The sequence below is a fragment of the Vidua chalybeata genome, chromosome Z, assembly GCF_026979565.1.
Source record: "Vidua chalybeata isolate OUT-0048 chromosome Z, bVidCha1 merged haplotype, whole genome shotgun sequence".
In the NCBI taxonomy this organism is placed as follows: Eukaryota; Metazoa; Chordata; class Aves; order Passeriformes; family Viduidae; genus Vidua; species Vidua chalybeata.
Genome location: NC_071570.1, coordinates 45,164,459 through 45,185,123, shown reverse-complemented (window position 1 = coordinate 45,185,123; position 20,665 = coordinate 45,164,459). Strand labels below are relative to the sequence as shown.

At 40.1% G+C, this 20,665-nt stretch overlaps 1 protein-coding gene across 1 annotated transcript; it reads left to right on the top strand.

Annotated features, from left to right (window-relative positions):
* The first annotated feature begins 10,859 nt into the window (after positions 1 to 10,859).
* On the top strand, positions 10,860 to 20,277 carry CHRNA6 (cholinergic receptor nicotinic alpha 6 subunit). Its single transcript, XM_053931657.1, is given in 7 exon segments — positions 10,860 to 10,958; positions 10,961 to 11,174; positions 13,522 to 13,661; positions 14,807 to 14,851; positions 15,899 to 16,008; positions 16,150 to 17,134; positions 20,155 to 20,277. Coding segments are annotated over 7 exon segments (1,716 nt in total).
* The last annotated feature ends 388 nt before the right edge of the window (positions 20,278 to 20,665 follow it).

The window sequence follows — 20,665 nt, the reverse complement described above, 5'->3', positions numbered from 1 at the left end:
AGTGCTCTCCTTCCAGATGCAAATTTAAGCCAGCCCCAAAAAGGTTAAAAAAATCTCAGGACCTCTGTAGCTTTAGTCACTTACACTGCGGTATCTTCGTTCTTTATGCTGCTGCTGATTTAAATTCTGTCAGTCCCACAGCAGTCCTTTTCTCAGCACACTTCATTTGAGAGCCATCAATTAAGTAAAGAATTAAGGGATTCAGAAATTAGTTTTTAAATGAATGAAAAATATTCTCTGCTAAGAAAATGGATTTTTGTCTGAGTAGTTCTGTGTATAGAAGGATGGCAACATTTTCTAAGGATAAAAGAGTCCTCTCCCTGTCCCTCATATAAATCAACTGGCAGTTGAAATATTTTGCAGAGGAGATATGTCATGATGAGATTTCATGGAAGATGCCACTTGGCTGCCTGCTATTCTGAGAGTGTTGTATGTCACTGCAGTCATAGCATGCTTCCCCTCACCAGGAACTCTGTTAGGGAAGTTTAGGTTTGGCCAAATACGCCTTTAGTTCATCTTTTTGCAATTTGCCTAAAAGGAAATTAAAATTTCATGTGAGAATCTGAATGATTTTCTGACAAACTGTAGGAAAGGCTCAGGTAAATAGCTTTGGGCTTTTCAAAACAGCACTACTAAAGCACGTCAGCACAATCTGGGTACAAGTTTTATGGCACAGTGCAGACTTATCACTGAGATAACAAGTTTCTCTTTCAAAGAGGTCAAAATTCTTCAGACACTTGCACCAGTTCCTTCTGGAGGGGAAAAATGCCCTCTGTGAAGAATTCTGACAAAAGTCTCACCTGATGGGAAATCCAAGAACACTTGATGTGCATTATTGCACGTTGAGGATCTGACATTAGTGCTGTTCTAAATCTCTGTGCTTTGACTGGTTTTCAGGGAGTGTATAGAAAAACATTTACACAATTTCTTAGTCCTGCATGGAATCTTTACAGGGCTGTTGAGGTCTGACTTAGTTCCTGCCTGTTTCTGTTGTTGATTTTACTCTAAAATTTTTCAAGAACTTCTGTCTATAATTTTTGCCAAAAGGGCTCATCCTGACAAATTTCCAGTGAAATCTGATGAAAAAGAGAAAAAGAGGCTTATTTTCAGATGAAATTATGATTGTGAATATATCTCACTGTCCAGAAAGTCTCTTAGTGGTTAGTGCATTGAAGCTCACATTTTCATGTTCAATTTTTGTTGACTCCCTTGATCACTCAGTGCTTTGGCTGTTTCAGTTGTTCATGTGACCACTGAGCTCCTCCTTTTCCTCTTTGCCTTGCCTCCTGTGCCAGTTTAGAAATTGACTCCTCTGAAGATTGTCTGCCTGTCAGTGTGTTTGTGTAGAGCTCTTGCCAAGTAAATCTCTTTGACACTGGAACATTTTTGACACTGAAATTTGGCTGCCCATGTGTTACATGATTGCATCCTCATTTCCCACTGGTGTTAAGGAACTGCAGAAACCTTTAGTGATGGATTGGGAAAACAGGCAGAGAGAGAAATACTGGATTCTCTCAGACATAAACATTTTTACTACTACTTTGGTTGTTCCAGAGTGGTGATATGGTCATTAGGAGCAAAAAGAGAATAAGCTAAGTTAATAAGAGTAACGTTCTCACCAATCGCAAGGGATCAACATTGCTCACAAAACCAAGCACAGATAATCTCAAACAAGACTGTTTCTTCAAAATCTACAGGACACTAAGGATAAAAGCATCTCACAGACTCTGAAATGACCAGGATTACTTAAACTTCCAGCCCCAGTTCAGATTTTTTTTCCATTCATTTCCATTTAATAGGAAAACTCCCACACAAAATTTTGAGTATGTCTTGAACATATTAAGCCCTTTTTGCCATGTGAAAACATGTCCATAAAATGTTGTAGTATGCTAGAAAATGTTGGAAAGTTGGACATGAAGAATTTTTAAGAGAAACATTAGTAGATCATTTCCATTTTCCAAAATGAGTAAGGACTGAAGTTTTGAGAACTTTCAAACAAAGCATGCCAACCTCTTTTTGATATGCGTAGAAGCTGTGTCCTTCAACTTTTTCATCACCTGGGAAAGTGTTTCAGATTTCAAGCCAAGGTACCATAGATATTGTCAAAGCTATATGGATTAGTTTCATTACAGGGGAAATCTGAGAAGTGAATGGCAGACTTCCTACAGACATGGATTATTTACCTCATATATTTACAAGTTCTCTCAAATTGCACCTTTTCTTTTTCTTTCTTTTTTTTTTTTTTTTTTTTTTTAATTGGATGGTGTGCCTTCTCTGAGCTCAACTTTCAGATTAATAGGACCTTGCTAAGACTTTCCTCCAGCATCAGCAAGGTAAAGGGGTTTACTTCATTATCCAACCTGACAAAACCTTTCCCCTCACCTAGTTTTTCCTAAATTCTGTCTCTGACAGAAGATTAGTGACAGAGGAATGTCAAGTTGCCTGGTCTAGATGTGGTGTATTTCTGAGGTTTTTATCCCAAGTAGAATCTGACATTTGATTACATAAATGGATACAGTGTTCATCACCATGCAGTCAGACATCTGTTATTTCTCCTGCACTTGGATATGTTTGGGCCCAAATATTCCAGGACATAAACCTTATGTGAGAAGATTTATCTTTCATCTTCAAACTGGTGTTCTCTCCACTCCAGATTTTGGATGAAAAAATAGGACAGGTACTTAATTTATTTCCCATCTAATGGTTTTGTTTTCTATATATGTTGCTAATGACTGAAGCAAGAATAAAACTGTTCTTTATTTCACCCCTGCCTCCTGCTCAAACAATATTTTTTCATCATACATTCTTCTGTCTACTCACCCTTCCAAAAGTCAATTTTTAATGAATTTTAAAGAAAACTAAGTTTCTGTAAATTTGTTGTGAATCAAAAACTGCATTAAGGGAACAACTCAAATGAGATTTTTCTCATGCGAAGAAACAATAGACAGAATATATATCTCATTTGGAAGAAGTCACATGGTTAGTCAGCATGATTAGTTCACTAATCACCATACATACACATAGGTCCTACCTAGCTTCTACACATGCTGCTTTATACCCCTTAGGGATCTAAAGTGAGGAAGAGGAATGGTCATGGCTGTTGAGATACTGGAAGTTTGGAAAAGATGCATACACAAAAAATAAGGTTCCATCACTCCTCCAGCTCATTGACTAGCCCATTTCACTAGTGACAACTTGGTTCTTCTTTTTCAATTATTAGGGGATATTTTTCCACACTAATTAGTTTAAAGACTCTTTCTACCACCCCCCCCCCCGCTTTTTTTTCTTTCCCCAACCACCAAGTTCTCCATGAATTTTATTATTTTTTGGAACACACCCACAAACCTCAGTCCATTATAACACAGCCTCAGAGTAGTTATTCAGCCAGTGTATGACCACAAGCATGAATTATTGGATCAACAAGAGCACTGTTAGGTGTGCTCTGTACACATGGTGCTTGAGTTATTTGCTCTTTCCAATGGTCTATTATTTCATTAATTTGTAAGGGCTAAAACTGGGCATTTGCATCTTAATCCTTTTTAGGCTAGGTGATTTCAGACATTCAGTCTGGAACTCTTTACTGCAGTCATATTCCCATCATTCGCTAGCTCAATATGGCCCTGTACCTTTTGTTTAAGACCCCCACCCTTTCCACTCATCACACTCATTGCCATTGTATTTTCCCTAACAATATTGCTACTATATCCATTATCCTCATTACAGGGAAAAGACATGAGAAGACCCACCCCCACCACAATCACTGAATCCAACATTTTCAGGATGTTACATCATAGCATCCCTTTCAGCATTCCCATTTACACTTCTGCTTGATTTGGTTTTTTCCCTACTTAAGAAATGCTAAATTTCTTAGAAATAAAATGTTGGCTACACTAGTGTCATGGTTTGACACTGGCGCAATGCCCCTATGAAAATACACCTTCCCAAATAAATGCTGTGAGATGTTATCAGGAACAGAGCAGAGCAGGCCCAAGCTTAATAACAAAGGAAAAAAAAAAACTTTATTAAACTACTACTACAAAAGACACACACACTAAATCTAGGATGAAGACCCTCTAAAACATCCCTCTTCCTCCCAATTTCCAAAAACATCCACCATGAAACATCACCCAGGATTCCTGATCAAATTACCACCCTTCAGATAATCAATACTCAATCTATTAAGGGAGAGAGAAGTCTCTCTTGCACCACAGACCCCCCAGGAAACACAGTTGCCACCTCCTGTGTTTCCATGTCACACATGGCAACCGCCTGGAGAAAATCTGCCAGTGTGACACTCTCCTTTCTATGTCACAGTGCTCTCACCACCGTGCATGGACAGACTGCTCATAGGGCTCCTTTAAGGATGCTTTGCCACGGACCCAAAGATACAACAGTTCAGCTTCTCATCTTGGGACTACAGTCCCCCCCATTTTCCCCTGGGGCCAAGGGTCCAGGAACAGAGATCATCTTCTTCCTGAAGACAGAGGGCATCACCATTCCCTCCTCAGCTTTCCTCTGTTCTTGCCATTCCTTCACTGGTGGTTGCTGAAGCAGGTCTCCTTGGGTTACCACTGCATTCCCCTAAAATGCAGTCTCTATTGCAGGAGAATTTGGTTCACTCTATGGCTAACAAGAAAAGTCCAGCCAAAAGCTACTCCATCATCTCCTCCCACCTAAAAATTTCTTCTTCTAACATCTCAGGTCTCGGACTGTCTCTCTTCCACTACAAATTGAGGAGGAGTAATATTTTACAAAGCCCTCATTTCCTGGAAAGGGTTAAAAGTTCAGACTCCCTGGACGGCTGAAATCTCTGCCCAGCATTCTCGACTCCCACGCTGGGCATCACCCCCCCCTCCTTTCTGCTTCTCCTCTGCCGGCAAATCTCCAGGTGCCGTCAGGCTCTCTGTCTCTTTCCCTCTGTGGCGGGGGAACAAAGGCATCTCCGCTTCTCTCCACCCTTCCGTCCACAGGAGCTGGCTCGGTTCCAGACCTTCAGCCCCCTCGGCCTACCTGGACAAAGCCACATGGCTTCCCCTCCCCCCACCCAGCCATGGCTGGGCAGGGGAGAGTCTGCACTCTCTGAAGACTGGAACCAAAGAGAGAGTTCTCCTGGGAGTTCTTGCTTTTAACCCCCTGTGTTCTCAGAGGCGTGTCCATACTTTCAGTGGTCACTCCAGGTGCCAATATCCAAACCTGACCACTGATTGGTTTGACCCAACTATCTGAAAAAAATTCACTTCCATGTCAAACCACGACAACTAGCATCCCTGGAGGCAATGCATGTTTCAGTATATAATTTGGTTGCTTCCACAAGATCCTATTCAAACTTGTGTGGTCTTCATTTTATTTCTGCTATCACAACTGTGTGCATAAAGCTAGAGATTTATGCTGGCCTCTCTCTGTTATAGCTTTTTAGATCTGCTTCAAAACATTTTGTGATTTCCATTTTGGGATTAAGGAGAAATGGCATCTATGGTGAGGAGCTCAAAAGGGGGTACAGAAATATCCAAGGCACCTTCCCTATAAGTGTCAAAGTATGCTTGCAATAAAGAAAGGGTCTTACATGAGGGAAGTGTAGAAACATATATATTATGTGTTCAAAACATACTCCCATGAATTGTTGCTTTAGTAGAGAATTCTTAAAAAGCTGAACAGAGGTGATTGGTTTGAAGTTTAGTTCCTTGAAATGGATCAGATTTTATTAGCCTATATAATCTCCATCAAGTTACAAGAAGAGCTGGTCCAGGCTGAAGGTCAGTGAAGGTAAACAAAAAGTGATGCTGTTAGTACAATGGAAGGTGCTTTGGGGATGCTGCCATTAGTGACACTTTAGCTTGGATCTTTGTGCTCTACTCTGGTTACTGCATCTCCTTAGCAGACAAGATCATGGGAATAACATCCCCATTCATGTGCTTGGCTACTCAGTGTATGTTGAGTGCCTGACTTACTGACTGCCCACTTCATAGCTGGGGCAGCAGGGGCAGACTCATAGAGGTGCTGTGGTTCAATCTCTTTAATGCAAAAGAAAAATGAAGAAAGGTCTTTATCACAAAGCAATCTACTACAAGCTTCAAAGCCTCTTCCCACACATCATTTAAAATCTGACTAACAAAAAAAAAAAAAAAAGGCTTTAATATAAAAGTTCGTGCCTGAAGCATGAACACATTATTCTGCATACAGTAGTCATTGAAGGTCCATCTTCACTCATGTTTCACATCTCCTGTACACTGGAAGCCACTGGTCAGTGTCTGGTGGATCAGAGAGCAAACATTGAGTTGGCATATGAGGTTCCAGAGCATGAGAGAGGCCAAAGGCCAGGACTTACACATGGGTGAGATCCAGGCTTTGCTGCAGGGGGTGTGAACATATTGCTCAGGGTGTGACACTTGGCAAACTGGACTGTACTCACACTTTAGCAGAGGGTAGTGTCCTGGAAGGGCTTCTGTGACAGTTGAATGACTTCCAACAAGGCAGTGAAAGTTCGATTCCTAATATTCTTCTGATAAATGCTTTATTAGTCTGATTTATTGTAGTAATACCAGAAGTTGAAACAAAACAGTAGATCCCAACAGCACTCAAGGCTTACACAGATTAATAGTAATTTTTTACCTCTATGAGACTAGAGTTGTCACATATAAGGCTACTGTCAGTATTGTGTCTATGAAGCTGTAGGAAATTATACTGTGTGAGGGAGGTGAGAGGTGGAACATAGAACAAGAGCTCATCAGACAATGACTTGTCTATTGAAGTGAGGGAGAAGGGATAGGGCTGGGAGAGTGCATTTCAGAAACAGAGCAGGAGTAACCAAGAAAAACAGCTGAGAAAGCATCTGGATGATGTCAGATGGGAGAACATAGCAACAATTTTCTCTGCCTTAGTAATAGATGCACACTTGTTAGTGAAGATTAACTCTGACAACACAAAAAAATAGAATTCTGGTTTTGCCTCCAGCAGGTGTAAATCTTTGTGACCCTTTTTGCCCAAGTACTTGTGTGAAAAATGTCTCATGGGGAGTCCTAATTTGACCCCAGCACTTGCTGAGATCAAATACTTCCCTCAGACGGTTGTCACAGGTGGCTTCTGCCTCCCTGCCTAATGTCTGCAAAGCCTTGAATGGTTGAAAAGTCGGCTTTATTTCTACAGTCAACTGTCTTGAAAGATCTGGAAAGTGATGGTATCCAAATGCCACAAATCAGAACAGACCATTTTAAGGTAAAATATCCGTGTTCATATGCTGATGAATTGCCTATGCAGCACAGACATGGAAAAAGCAGTAGTCCATATAAACTTTTCAAGCTAAACAATTCCTTCGTCATCAGAACATAAGGAGCTTCATGTTCCAGCCTTTAGAGATTGTCCTTCAATTGCCTGCTCAATTTAAGTACCTCCCTTTCTCAGAAATCTCCCCTGTGAGCTTTAGCAAGTTTGCTGTTTACCTTAATTTAGCTAATGCAGAAGATATCCAAGGCTGATTACAGAACTGTCAGTCAGATGGCAGGACTTGTCTGATTCTTTCACTATTCCATTACAGTTTCCTTCTGCTGGCATCCCTTTTTACTAGCAGTAGGTGTCCCGTGCCCAAGGAAGCACTGTGTGTGAATATGTAAAGAGGACCAAGCTCTAGATGAGTTGGTTGATTCACTAATAACTGTCTGCTTGCAAAAGTAGTAAGTAGCAGAGTAGACATAAAATTAAATGCTGTTGAGATTCCACTCAGCTGTTTCAGGGCAGGTATCACAAGCAACTGTGTAGGTAGACCTGAGCAAGAAGCCAGTGAGAAGTGTCTCAGATCCCCACAGTGCTTCCAGAGCAGCAAAGGGTGAAAAGTGCCCCTAGTGCAAACTCATTTGGCTAGTGGTAGTTAGCAAAGAGTTGACAGACTGTGAACTTCTCCACTGGATGCAGGGGTTTCTCAGCAGATGATCAGGACATGAGTATCTCATGATGGAAAAGGTATTTGTCACAGAGCGGTTTGTAACTTTCCTATTGCAGGTTAATCCATTGCATTGTCAAATCATTACAAACAACTCAGATACAGCTCTCCGACAAAGGACTGCTTAGCTCTAGAGGAAGAAATCAGCCATTCAAACCTGAGCCTGACTCCAAATGGATCTGCCATTAGGATTGCAAATAGCACCAAGGAGCATACCTTCAGCTCCTGGGTGCATAGGCAACCCTCCAAATGGGTCCTCTCATTGTTGGTCTTTTTTTCACTGTCAATACCATGCAACTTTTACAACATCAAGTTCCAGTTAAGAAGTGTATCTATGTCCTAGAAACCTTTTTGGTGTGCAGACTTTGTCCATCCTTGCAAGCTGCTTGCCCTCTTTTTCCTGAGCCACCTTACCTGAAGAAAAGAAATCAGAGATTTTTTTTTTTTTTTCTGAGTGAATAGCTGCTTGGGGATAAAAATATGTGTAAAAGGACTAAATCAGCCTCTTCTTCCACATCTAGAGGGCAAAAGAAAAATGAAAGCCTGTCAATATATGCTTTCTGTTTGACCCTGGCATTTTGACACCTCTTTTGGCCAGTTCATATTAGATTAAATTAGGTATCTTCCCAAGCAGCAATGATTCACAACTTTTTGCTCTGCTTCCAGCTGGCATCCTTGTGCTGAGGCAGTACGTCAGCTGGTCTCTCTGCATTCTCCATCTGGATGCCTCATCGGCCGTTTGTCATGGCTCAGTTTCAACTTTGCCTTCCTCTTCAGTGTTTCCCAAAGGCAGCACCCACTCCAGCAGGGTCTCAGCAGCACAATCCCTCCTGGCATCTGCTCCCTGAATGACTGGTATTGCCTCCAAATTCAGCCTGTTTCCCCAATCCCTTGCTCCCCATAACAAAGCAGTTCTTTCCCTCAAGTGTGGCAGCAAGGATCATCTTTGCCAGCTGGCCTTGCACTGCTTTCCTTCTCTCTGGAGGGGAAGCACACCCATTACCCTCACCTCTGAAGACCTTTCAGTCTGCATATGCTGTTCTGTTAACTTCTCCCACCTGATTCCCTGGCCTGTTACATTTTTGGAAAGAACAATAAGTTTGAAAATGTCAAAACATTTTAAGTTGGGGTGAGTTTGTTTTCAAATTGTATCTATCTTACCATATGTCATCCTTCTAGAAGGACTGGACTTTAACAGGAGTGCATATGCCATGACTGCAGCCAGCCACAGGCATCCTGTGATGCCACATGGCTGTGTAATTCTGTTAGCTACAGTGCACCACAGGCACATCAATTCAAGAAGAAACTATGAACTTCATTTGGTAAGGTGAGGTAACTACAAGTTTATGGACCTGGACTGTTAACATCATTCTAATAAACATTGCAACTTGGGAAAATCTGGCATAAACCAGAATTTTTTTTGTGGTTTTTACGTTTTTCCTAGGAAAATGTTGGTAAAATGGAAATTTAAAAGACAAATCACCATGCTGAAACCCACTTTTTCATCTTAAAATTATTTGCAAGGAGAATCTATATCTAACTTCAGCTTAGAGATGCCTCATAACCATGTCTTGTGGTCTACACTTACACTGCAGCTTTTGAGAGAGCAAAATTACTCCCAAACACTCATAGTTTTGTTTGTTTCGCTTTCTCATCTCTCTGTAGAAGGCCCCCTCTCCCTAATGAGCTCTGGAGTAAGGCTAGTGCTTGTAATCCTTCAAGATTTACTTTTTATCCCTCAAACATTGTCATGGGCAACCACTTCAGGGATTCACATGGGTCCACTTCAGGGATCTTCTTTATGCAGTCAGCTCATTCCTAAGTCTTTATCTTCCAGACAGTCCTCTTCCTTTTTATCCATACTTCAACAATTTGTATAAATGACAAACTACTTTCTTATTCTGCACTGCAGCTTAGCCTCTGTATTTGGTAGTATGAAGGGCATCCTTTTTCATTTTCTGGCTTTTTTTTTTTCTTCTCTCTACACTTATACAACAATGTAAGTGCCTGAAAATGCAGCAGCATTTCTATTTTGATCAAATCATTCATCCAGTCACTTGGACTTGTTCATGCTGGATTGAGCACACATAAAGGAGATTCCCTGTCTGAGCTGCTTTCTGGAAGGCTGGATGGCACCAAGTAACATGTGGTGCCTTCCACCCCACTGCAGCTAAACAGGACCCTCGGTTTCTCAGATCCTTTTCCTACAGATTCTTTTCAGGCATTCCTGTTGCAAGGACATGTGTACTGAACATGTGAGGAGGGAACATGCATCAACTTCTAAAGGATTTGTGATCAGCTTTTTTTAACTTCTGTGATTAAGAGTAACACTCTGTTGCAGAGAACTTGGCCTGTAACAGCATCTGGTGGTTTTTTCCTTTATTCTGCTCCTCCATTTGCACATTAGCATACTGGCACAGGAGTCTGCACACACGAGGAAAACAAGTTAGAAGAATTGATGTTGTAAACTGACTTGACTGTCAGGAAAAAACTTAGCATGCTTAGTTGCTTAGTCAGATGGCAATAATAAGTCTACTTGCCTTGGATTTATTCACTGAGAATACTGTCAAACAATTCTATTACTTGATGTTGTGCTTATTTCAAGGTTCATATGGCTTCTGGTAGACATGTTAAAACCATGTAATATCCATTTCTATCACCTGAAGAATAAGTTCCCAGCTAAGAAACTGAAGCTGTTTCACCTCAGCATATTCTCACGGACTCACTCAGGTGATCACCGGGCAACAGCTAAAGCAGCTGCTTCAGCATGATGAGAGCTCTTAACCCTTGGGTGAGGGGCTGAGTGAATGCTCCCCCTGCTCCATGATGGCTGTCCTGTGTCTTGCCTTCCCTCTCTCTCCTGCACTCTTATACATTCCCCGAGGCAGGGATGCGGGTGCCTGGAAATGGGAAGTCACCTGATAGGATGCTGCCTGACTCCCTTCACTCTGCTTGGCATAAGCTCCTCTTGCCTAGTGGTAGTGAAAGCAACTCTGCAAGACTTTGCTCTGCTCAGCAGGCTGCAGAGTTTGCTGCAGGTGCAAAACAGAAATCTATCCTTCTACTGCCTACTTGCCATCAGGAGGGTTATATGTCTTCTTGCCTTTTGTTCCTTCCCCCAAACCTCTGTTCTCAAAAGGAAGCTCTGTTCTGCTGCTAGCAATGCATCCTGAGACGCGGCTATGTTGGTGTTGCCCTGCTTTCTGTGTGTGGACATTCGTGTTCACATCCTTGATTAAAGGTAGGCTCTCTTTAATACCAGTTTCTAGAATATTTTCTAGTTACTGTCTCTGCTTCTGTTTTCTTAAATGAATTCAATGTAAATCTTCCACCAGCTATTTTTAACCTGAAATCTGTAACATTTCAACAGTATTTGAAAAGAGCTAAAGTAATAATAGTTTTACAATGTAAAACTCTTTATTTTTGTTTGCTAAGTAATGGAAGAACTGTTTCTAGAAAACAATAGAAATGGATTAGGGTTCCTAGTAGTTTCATTTGGTACTTGAATTTGCAAGTGCTTAAATAATGCAGGCTATGGATGTGCATGGTCAGTACTCACACTTTCAAAAGTGAGAACTTTACCTATCATTGTTTACTATTGTTTATGATCTGTGTTTTAAATATGCTGTAGTCATTTCTGTTCACAACTCTCACAGAGTTTAGCAGGATTTTTTGCTTTTAGGACACATTTATTTTGAAAGTCTCGCTTCTCCAGTTGACCAAGATGTGTATTAAATATACTGCTTGTGTTAGCAAGGCATAAGAAACTGTCTTAAAGCAGCACCATGGGATAAAACCTAAATACTTGTCTGGTTTTGTTACTTTATTTTAAAGCATGTGTCTATTAAGAAGCCAGTGGGAAATTTTCAAATGAAACATGTTTTTAGACATATTTACTTTAGTCATGAGACTTCATGTTCCCATAGTAGTGTGCTTCTAATCACAGTGCAATGGATGGTGATTATGAAATCTGAAAAGAAAAAATTTAGTTATTTTTTGAATGAAACAATACATGATATAAAAGAATCCAAACCTCATGATACATTCATGTGTCTTCTCTGAATGATGCAGAAATGACGAAGTAAAACATCAAGTTTTCAAATTTTTACTAGAATTTTCTTTCCATACATGTAAGTGACCAGTAGCCAACATTTCATCTTGCAGTCATGATAATCCCCTGCAATTTCAGAATGCTTTGTATCACCTTAGAGGTGAAATCTCTTTTTCAAGAACAGGGGAAGGACAGTCTAATCATTAAAGTGCAGCATACTGAGACCAAGTGTCTCCCTGCAGGACATCTGCACATCCACAGGCCTTTGTGTCCACTGGAGGATATATAAATTGCAAATTTATGTGCCAGAGACCATGCTGCCTGCCACAAACCCCTTGTATGTTTAATGTTTGTAATCATAAAGGCTTATCATGGTTATTTGCCTGATGTGTTCTAGTGCAATTTGGGACTAATGCAAAAAACTTATGACAATGAATCTGAAAACAAATTTTTCCTCAATTGTATTGGTAATATCTTTGGGATCATCATATAGCTTTGATAACAGAGCAGTGCACAGCATGAGATGGATATTCCAAATCTTGAGCTTATAAAATATTTTTATTTTAGGTGCTGAATTACAGTAATGTAATAGCAAAGTTATTCAAGAAAATTGTTCTTCTGAGCTGTTGTTGCCAGAGACAATAAAATTTAATATTTTCATTTTGAAATCAAAGTGTATAGCTTGTTACACATAATCCAAACCTAAAAGTTATTTTCACAGTGTTAGTGAAAATAACTTTTAGGTTTGGATTATGTGTAACAGGTTACGAGCATTCTTCTTAATGCTGCAGTGAGTCAGCTCAGTGCCTGTCACATACCTTGTTTCTTCTAAGCCATCTGGTCTGCTCTTCATTAATGAGGGGTTACAGCTGTGATCTGCTTGTTCCCAAAGAACAGTTCTGTATTACATAGATGCATGCTATTCTATAAGAAATGTTAATATTTCCACTTTTTTCTTGTTCATAGAACTTAATAAATGAACTTTCTGCAAAGAAAAATTGTGCTATCTAAAGAGTGGAAATATCAATTGTGAGGATAAAATGCAGTCATAATGTCTAAAATTAAGAGGCATCATTGTAGTCCCCTTATCACCTGATAGAGATTTTGATATAGTAGTTTCAGCCTCAAGCTTTTAATTTCTAAGTAGGTATGCTTTTCATAAACACCCTGTTTTACCAGGAAGATTCACAAAGATTAAATCTGTCACATTTCTACTTCTTATATTTCACACCACCTTACTTTGGTGTGATACCAGAGTGGGCCTAATGGAGGCTCACAGGCTAAATCCAGCTTAGGAGACAAAATCTCTGAAGCCATTACCTTACTATTTGAGGAAACAAGGAGTAGCCAGCATTCTGCAGGAGGATGTTTTCAACTGACACCATACTTGCAGCCTCTCCTCTCTGTACTCTGGTGGATTTAAACATGGTCACAAGCACAAGATCCAGAAATATAGCACAGACTAGTATCTTATCCAGCACATTCTTCCCCTTTTTCTTACTTCTGGCTTAGCTGTTCTTTATCTTTACCAAAACAGATGCCACAGCCTGTGAATCAGAGGAACGGTTATTTCACAAACTCTTCTCCAAGTACAACCAGTTCATTAGGCCAGTGGAAAATGTGTCTGATCCTGTTACAGTGTATTTTGAACTGGCCATTACCCAGCTTACAAATGTGGTAAGACTCACTACAGAATACTGCTGAGCTTTGGGGATGGTTGTAAACACATGCAAATCGCTGAAGCAGGAGATGTAATCGTGATGGCTACACACACCCACAACTCTCCTAGCTTTCATTTCATGCATGTCTAAGCGCACGTGCTAAGACCTTTGCTGTTCTTTCAGTCAGATGAGTTGTTCCAGTTGCTTGAAGAAGTGGTTTGAATGACACAAATTTATTTCCTTACTCTGTAGCATCAAACCCCTCTTCTCCTGGTAGCAGCCTCCAGAGCCCAGGGCAGAACTACTGAATGTTCAATCCCACTCTTCACAGGGCTAGCACACTGCAAGAGGGACCTAGTGTGTCCATGCTGTGTGTAGAGTGTGACCAGTTCTCCTTTGGGGCTATTGTCATTTCCCAGTAATCCTGAGGGGAAAAATCTCCTCATTTTTTGCATTCTTTTTTTCAATCTATTTGTTTCAAAATGATGTAAGGGAAAAGTGTGGCAAGTGGAAGAGTGGTGTTTTAAAGCATGGAGGTGGGGATAAATGTTGCAGGTTTTGGAATGCAAATGGATGTGGGGCAGACATGCTGGGCAGGACAGAGGCAATGTGGAAGAAGCAAAGCATCACCTTTCTGATTCATGACTGATTGGCAATTCCAATAAGTGACTGTAAAAAGAAGGTCTCTGTATAACAGTTACCTAATTTAGTGCTGGTCAAGTGCATCTGCTCTAGAGGTTTGCATAGAAATTCAAAACACTGTGATACAGATGTAATTTTCCTTGTATCTTGACCAAATCTGTACTGTGTAATAAGAACTTTTTAAACACTGAATCCAACAAAATGCACAGCCACAAGAAGAACATTATTCTTTTGGTACAGGTCAGAGCAATTCTAGGCTGTGTGCTCTCCAGATATTCAAATGCCTGGCAAAACAGTGCAGCTTTCTCTATATCTGATATTTATAGAGCATTTTTCAGTAAAGTTTTATTAATTTTTCAGTAGGGTTGCACACAACAGTGTACCATGTGTAAACCTCTTGAAAGATGCTAGAAAAATATCTGCTATCAGTTAATGTGAAATTCTATTTTCCAGTTTTATGGGCTAAGCCTTTGGCCATCTCAGGATACTATAACTGTTTATGCCTGTGTTTCTTTATAGGATGAAGTCAATCAGATTATGGAAACAAATTTGTGGCTAAGACACGTAAGTGACTGTGTTGCATTTTTCATGCATTTTGCATCAAAATAATGAAATGTGTGTTATTTGTAAGTTACATCTATAGAATAAGTTTTTCTTTTGTAACAAGGATTTAAAAAAATTAATAAGCAGAAGCTCCACAATTGAAAAAGTAATTTCTTCATTCTCTTTACCTAGAAGTTACATCTTCTTCCTTTCCCGTGGGATATATTCTTCTCCAACTTCATGATGATTGGTTTTCTTCTGGAAAATTGAGCTGGATGTACTCCTTAAAGAGTGATTAAATATGCCACTCTGCAGTCCTAGGTCATCCCCACCAAAATATTTATTAGAAAAAGGAACATGCCTCCATTATTCCTAATAGTTTTAGTATTTTTACATAGGTAAGCATCCTTATAGGACCTCAACTGCTGAGAAAATATAGCTGACTTGAACCATTTTTTTCAGGCACTGATTGTGGTCCACGCAAAGTTTTTTGTAAAAAATACCATAGTTAAGATAGGTGAGAGATCATGGAGCATGGACTCATGATAGGGCAATAGACAGCAGTGCAAGAGAGCTGCTGTGCATCCCTTGCTGCCCTGACCTGGTATGTCAGTACTCCTGTGGAACCAATACTGTCTTCTGTCAGCTGCTGCCTGTTTATGTGCAGGTGGGCCAAACATGGGGGTGCTGGTCTCCTCTGGTGCTGTCCTACTCTCACCTGTGGGGTGCTGCAGCAAGATCCCTATTTTCTCTTGGCAGTGGGGAAGTAACCTTTCACAAGCAAAGCTCTCTACTGATGTCACAAGACAGAGGAGAGATCTCAGCATGCCAGCAGTTCATAGCAATTGGCACCCCATCCTGTCACAGAGAAGAGAGTAGCAATCAATGGGAGCAGTATTCATACATGTCCAGTGTTTCTCCAGGTCATGGCCTTCCTGTCTTTTGGGCCACTGTCCCCTTCTCCACATGCTACACTTTACTATAGTCTGTCATTTTACAGGAAAATGTGAGAAACTGATATTTGTTGATAATTTAAGGTTTTGTAATCCTGGTCCATTCTTCTTTCAGATTTGGAATGACTACAAACTGCGATGGGATCCCAGACAATATGATGGCATTGAATTTGTTCGGGTACCAGCAGACAAAATTTGGAAACCAGATATTGTCTTGTATAATAAGTATGATGATTCATTTTACCCATTTTATTCATTCATTCAAATCTTTCTCTCAAAAATGTCCCCTTGCAGCACCTATAAAAACACCCATTACATTTTACTTTTGGAGTAATTTTTTTGGTTTTGCCTCATTTGTTTTCCAAGTGCTGTGGGAGATTTTCAAGTTGAAGGCAAGACCAAAGCCCTCCTTCGCTATGATGGAATGATCACCTGGACCCCACCAGCTATTTTTAAAAGCTCTTGTCCTATGGATATTACTTTTTTCCCATTTGATCACCAGAACTGTTCACTCAAATTTGGCTCATGGACCTATGACAAAGCCAAAATTGATCTTCTGATCATTGGATCCAAAGTAGATATGAATGACTTTTGGGAAAATAGTGAATGGGAAATAGTTGATGCTTCTGGCTACAAACATGATATCAAATATAACTGCTGTGAAGAGATCTACACAGACATAACATATTCTTTTTATATTCGAAGGTTGCCAATGTTCTACACCATAAATCTGATCATTCCCTGTCTTTTCATCTCATTCCTGACTGTGTTAGTTTTTTACCTGCCATCTGACTGTGGCGAGAAAGTTAATCTTTGCATCTCAGTGCTTCTTTCTTTGACTGTATTTTTACTGGTGATCACAGAAACAATCCCATCCACTTCTTTAGTAATTCCCCTAGTCGGTGAATATTTACTCTTCACAATGATATTTGTGACTCTGTCAATTGTCATCACAGTGTTTGTCCTCAATATACATTACAGGACTCCAGTGACACACACAATGCCCAAATGGGTAAAAACTGTCTTTCTTAGCCTGCTCCCCAAAGTCCTGTTGATGCAGAGGCCACTAGAACAGCAGAAAAAAAACACCTCCAAAAAAAGCAAGAAAGTATCAGGCAGTAAGTTGGGCAAGTCAAAACACAGCAAACACAAAGACATCAAATTGCACAAGGAGCTGTGGTGCAGTCACCACAATCAGGCGACTGATCTCCCTACCACCAAAAGACAGCTGAGCCATCAGTCACTGAGATGGATGGCAGAGCACATGGAGTACTCTCCAGAGGTGAAGGATATCATTAGCAATGTCCAGTTCATCGCAGAGAACATGAGATCTCAAAATGAAACCAAAGAGGTAAGGGAGGTAACCATCCCTTTAGGTCTTGTTTTGATTGTATTGAAATCAATTGTAATGACAAGGTGGAGTAAAGATCAGGGGCTAGGTCAGCAGGGCACATGTCCTGGTAGGAGTCTGTTACAGACCACCTAGGTAGGATGAACAGGTGTGTATTCTACAGGAGGCTGGAAGAAGTATCATGATGTATTCTACAGGAGGCTGGAAGAAGTATCATGATCACTAGCCTTTGTTTTCATGAGGGACTGCAGCTTGCCAGGAAGCTGCTGGAAGTGTAACATAGCAGGAAGAATCAGTCTAGGAGGTTCCTGAAGTGTGTGGAAGATAATTTCCTGGCAAAAGAAGCAAGCCAGCCAGGGAAGGTGCCCTACTGGATTCATTGTTTGTGAACAGAGAAGGACTAGTGGGAAATGTGACAGTTGGAGGCCCTGGGCACAGCAACCACAGAATGATAAGAGTTTTCAGTTTGGGGTTAAGTTATGAGAGGTGCCAAGCAGAACTGGATCTCCAGCAGTTAGACTTTGGCCAGTTTAGGAAATTAATTGCCAGAGTTTGGAGTGAGTCCTGAATGTCAAAGGAGTCCACAAAGGCTGGATGAGGTCTAAAAAGGAAATGCTAAGGGTACAGAAGCAGTAGCACAGGTTGCTGGGGAAGAATACCATCTAATGGGTTGTTTGTGTCAGGTCATAATTTTTTTTTCTTATTTGGGATTACTATCATAGAAAATGGTGCACATTGGAATTTAAAAGGTTCTGGGGCCACATCCTCATGTGTAAACACAAACAAAAAGAAACTGCAAGAGGATTTTCTGACATCAAGAACTCATAAGGAACAGAAATTTCTCTGACACTTCAAGATATTTATAAAAGTTTTTAGAACCTAATGAAACATATATCTTTGATCTGTCATGGAAGTTTTGCTTTTTGTTTTGAAGCTTTTTAGATGGTATGATAATAAAATGATGGTAAAATCCATTTAGATGCTATGATGGTAAAATCCATTTCAAAGCTAAATACTGCTGTATTGATATTGAAAATCACAACAACTTTATAAGGGAAATGTTGATATGCATTATTTCTATTAGCATATTTTGTTGAAATTCATACCACTTCAGTGAAACCTAAAGATCATCTTTATTCCCCCCTTTTTTTATGCCCTGCAGAAGAAGTTTCATCTGAAAGACAAATCAATAAATTTATGAATAAAAGAGTAGAGTTAAGCTGGTGACTGAATTCATAGAGTGAGAATGTAGCACATGCCAGGCTGAAGCAAAAGACAGGAATCCTTAGCCATAGAGGAGGATGGGGATTGAGCTAAGCCCTCCTTAGTACCCATGGCTTTAGTGTTTTGCTTAACCCACACATTTCAGCCCTGCTTTCATTATCACACCAGCTGCATAAAACATATCCATGTTCTGATTCAGCTGCTTTCTCTGATGGTCTCCCAAAAGGAAGTTTTCTATGCAGTCATCCAAATAACTTGCTGTCTTGATTATACAGCTCAGGAGAAATCTTTCTTTGATAGTTTCAGTGATTTCCATTTTGCAAATCTCTCCTGCCACATAGTCCAGTGTGTTCATGAACAGCTTTGTATCTTATTTTTCAGAACATACTAGAGATGGGAAGCATGATTTTTCATTTAGAAAAACCCCCTTTTCAGGGAAGTATCAGGATTTATTCTCAGGCAAGCACTGAGAAAAATTATTCTGGAGACTGCTTCTGCTTCAGCTAGATATACAAAGCAATATGGGTGGTGTTACAGTGTGTTAGTCCTATATAAATAAAAGCCCTTTAAAAATTGTAGAAATATTACAACATGTTGTAGAAACATGTTTTCTACAACAACTGTAGAAACTCCAAGCTGTTGGAGTTCTTCCTGAGTGTGCTTTCATGCCAAGTACAGCTTCCATGTCTGATTTTCAGAAGTTCTCTAAGGTTCTTCCCTGACTACCAGCCTGTTTCTATCAATGGTCATGTTGCTATCATGGCCACCCTCTTTTTCATAACATCCCTATCACTCAACCCAACACTAATGACTATCATAGCTATCCTCTCAGTAGCACTGGGAGGTTGGATAGGATTAAACGAAATACAAACCTGAAAACTCTTACCTTATTTATCTGTTTCTCAGCTGGGCTGTATTGCCATTATCACAGTCTACAACTTCAAACTTACCCTACTTAAATTTTACTTACACTTCCCAATACCTACTGCTGTATTCCTCACCCTCAACATGATCAAAATCCTAAAGCCACTTGTAGGCAAATATAATAAAATTGGGAAAACAAGTGGAAGATCCCTCAGCAGAGAGCTCTTAACTAGTCACTTGTTTATATGTGTGAATGTTCTTCTGATGCAGTGTTTCTTGTGCAGTACAAGTTTAAAGGTACAGTTTAAAGGACAGAAACTTCATTGAATGTGGTTCTAAGGTCTGTCTCTCAGCCATGCAAAATCCCCTCTGTCCTGGTTAGCACATGACACTGCAGTTTGCTCAGCTGGAACCCATAGTCCATGTTTCCATGTGTCCAGTTTCCTGAAATCAGTGGGGCATGATTAGTGAGACAGTGTTTCAAATCAGACCAGAATAGCAAACTGTGTCTTGTGTGGGCTGTCAGGATAAATCCTTCAACAGGGTTTAGTGATGTGTAGCTATGGTGGTTGTGCCCGCTGTTAAACCATCCCACTCTGCACCCACCACATGATCAAGTCCTATTTGTTAATATCAGCATCATAACCATGGATAAGCTGCCCTCAGACACAAATATTTAGAACAATTCAGCAGACTAGGACAGTGTTGTATGTTCTCAGACAAAAGTGGTAAAATACCATTAGAAAATCAGCCCCCTCTGAAGAGATGTGAAAACTGCAGCAACTATAGCAACTGTAAGCATTCCTGACTTGCATGTGTGTTCTTCCTTACATTCAAAAGCACAAATGGCATTTCTACTGCATAATGTCAACTGATACGTATGTGTGTGTTAAACATGTAGTTTATCCTTCTCTTTTTTTATTCTCTTGCAGGTGGAAGATGATTGGAAATACGTAGCAATGGTGATAGACAGAGTATTTCTCTGGGTATTTATAATCCTGTGTGTGTTTGGGACTGTAGGGCTCTTTATCCAGCCACTAATAGCAGAAACATAACTCAATCCACTGTTTTTTATCCACTTTGGCTCTTGTTTCATTTTCAGTTCAGAAATTTACCTTCTATTTCTCTCCTCTAACATAACGCGTCTGGTCAGCACTCAGCCACCGAGGTTCCCAGAACAATAAAGTATGTGTTTATATTTATGTTTGTAAACTGACAGATCTTAAGTATTTCATCATATTTGAAGACAAATGGATTTAATGTTAGAATATGGTTACCATGTGAGGCATACACATTTGAAAACTTTGTCTGAAAACTTTGAAAATCTTTTAAAATTAGTTTGATTTGTCACTTACCTTGCCATGTGACCAAAGTCCCCTTTACTTCCTGATAGTGAGTACCACGACCTTGATGAGCTTCAGTAGGATTTCCAAGCCACATATC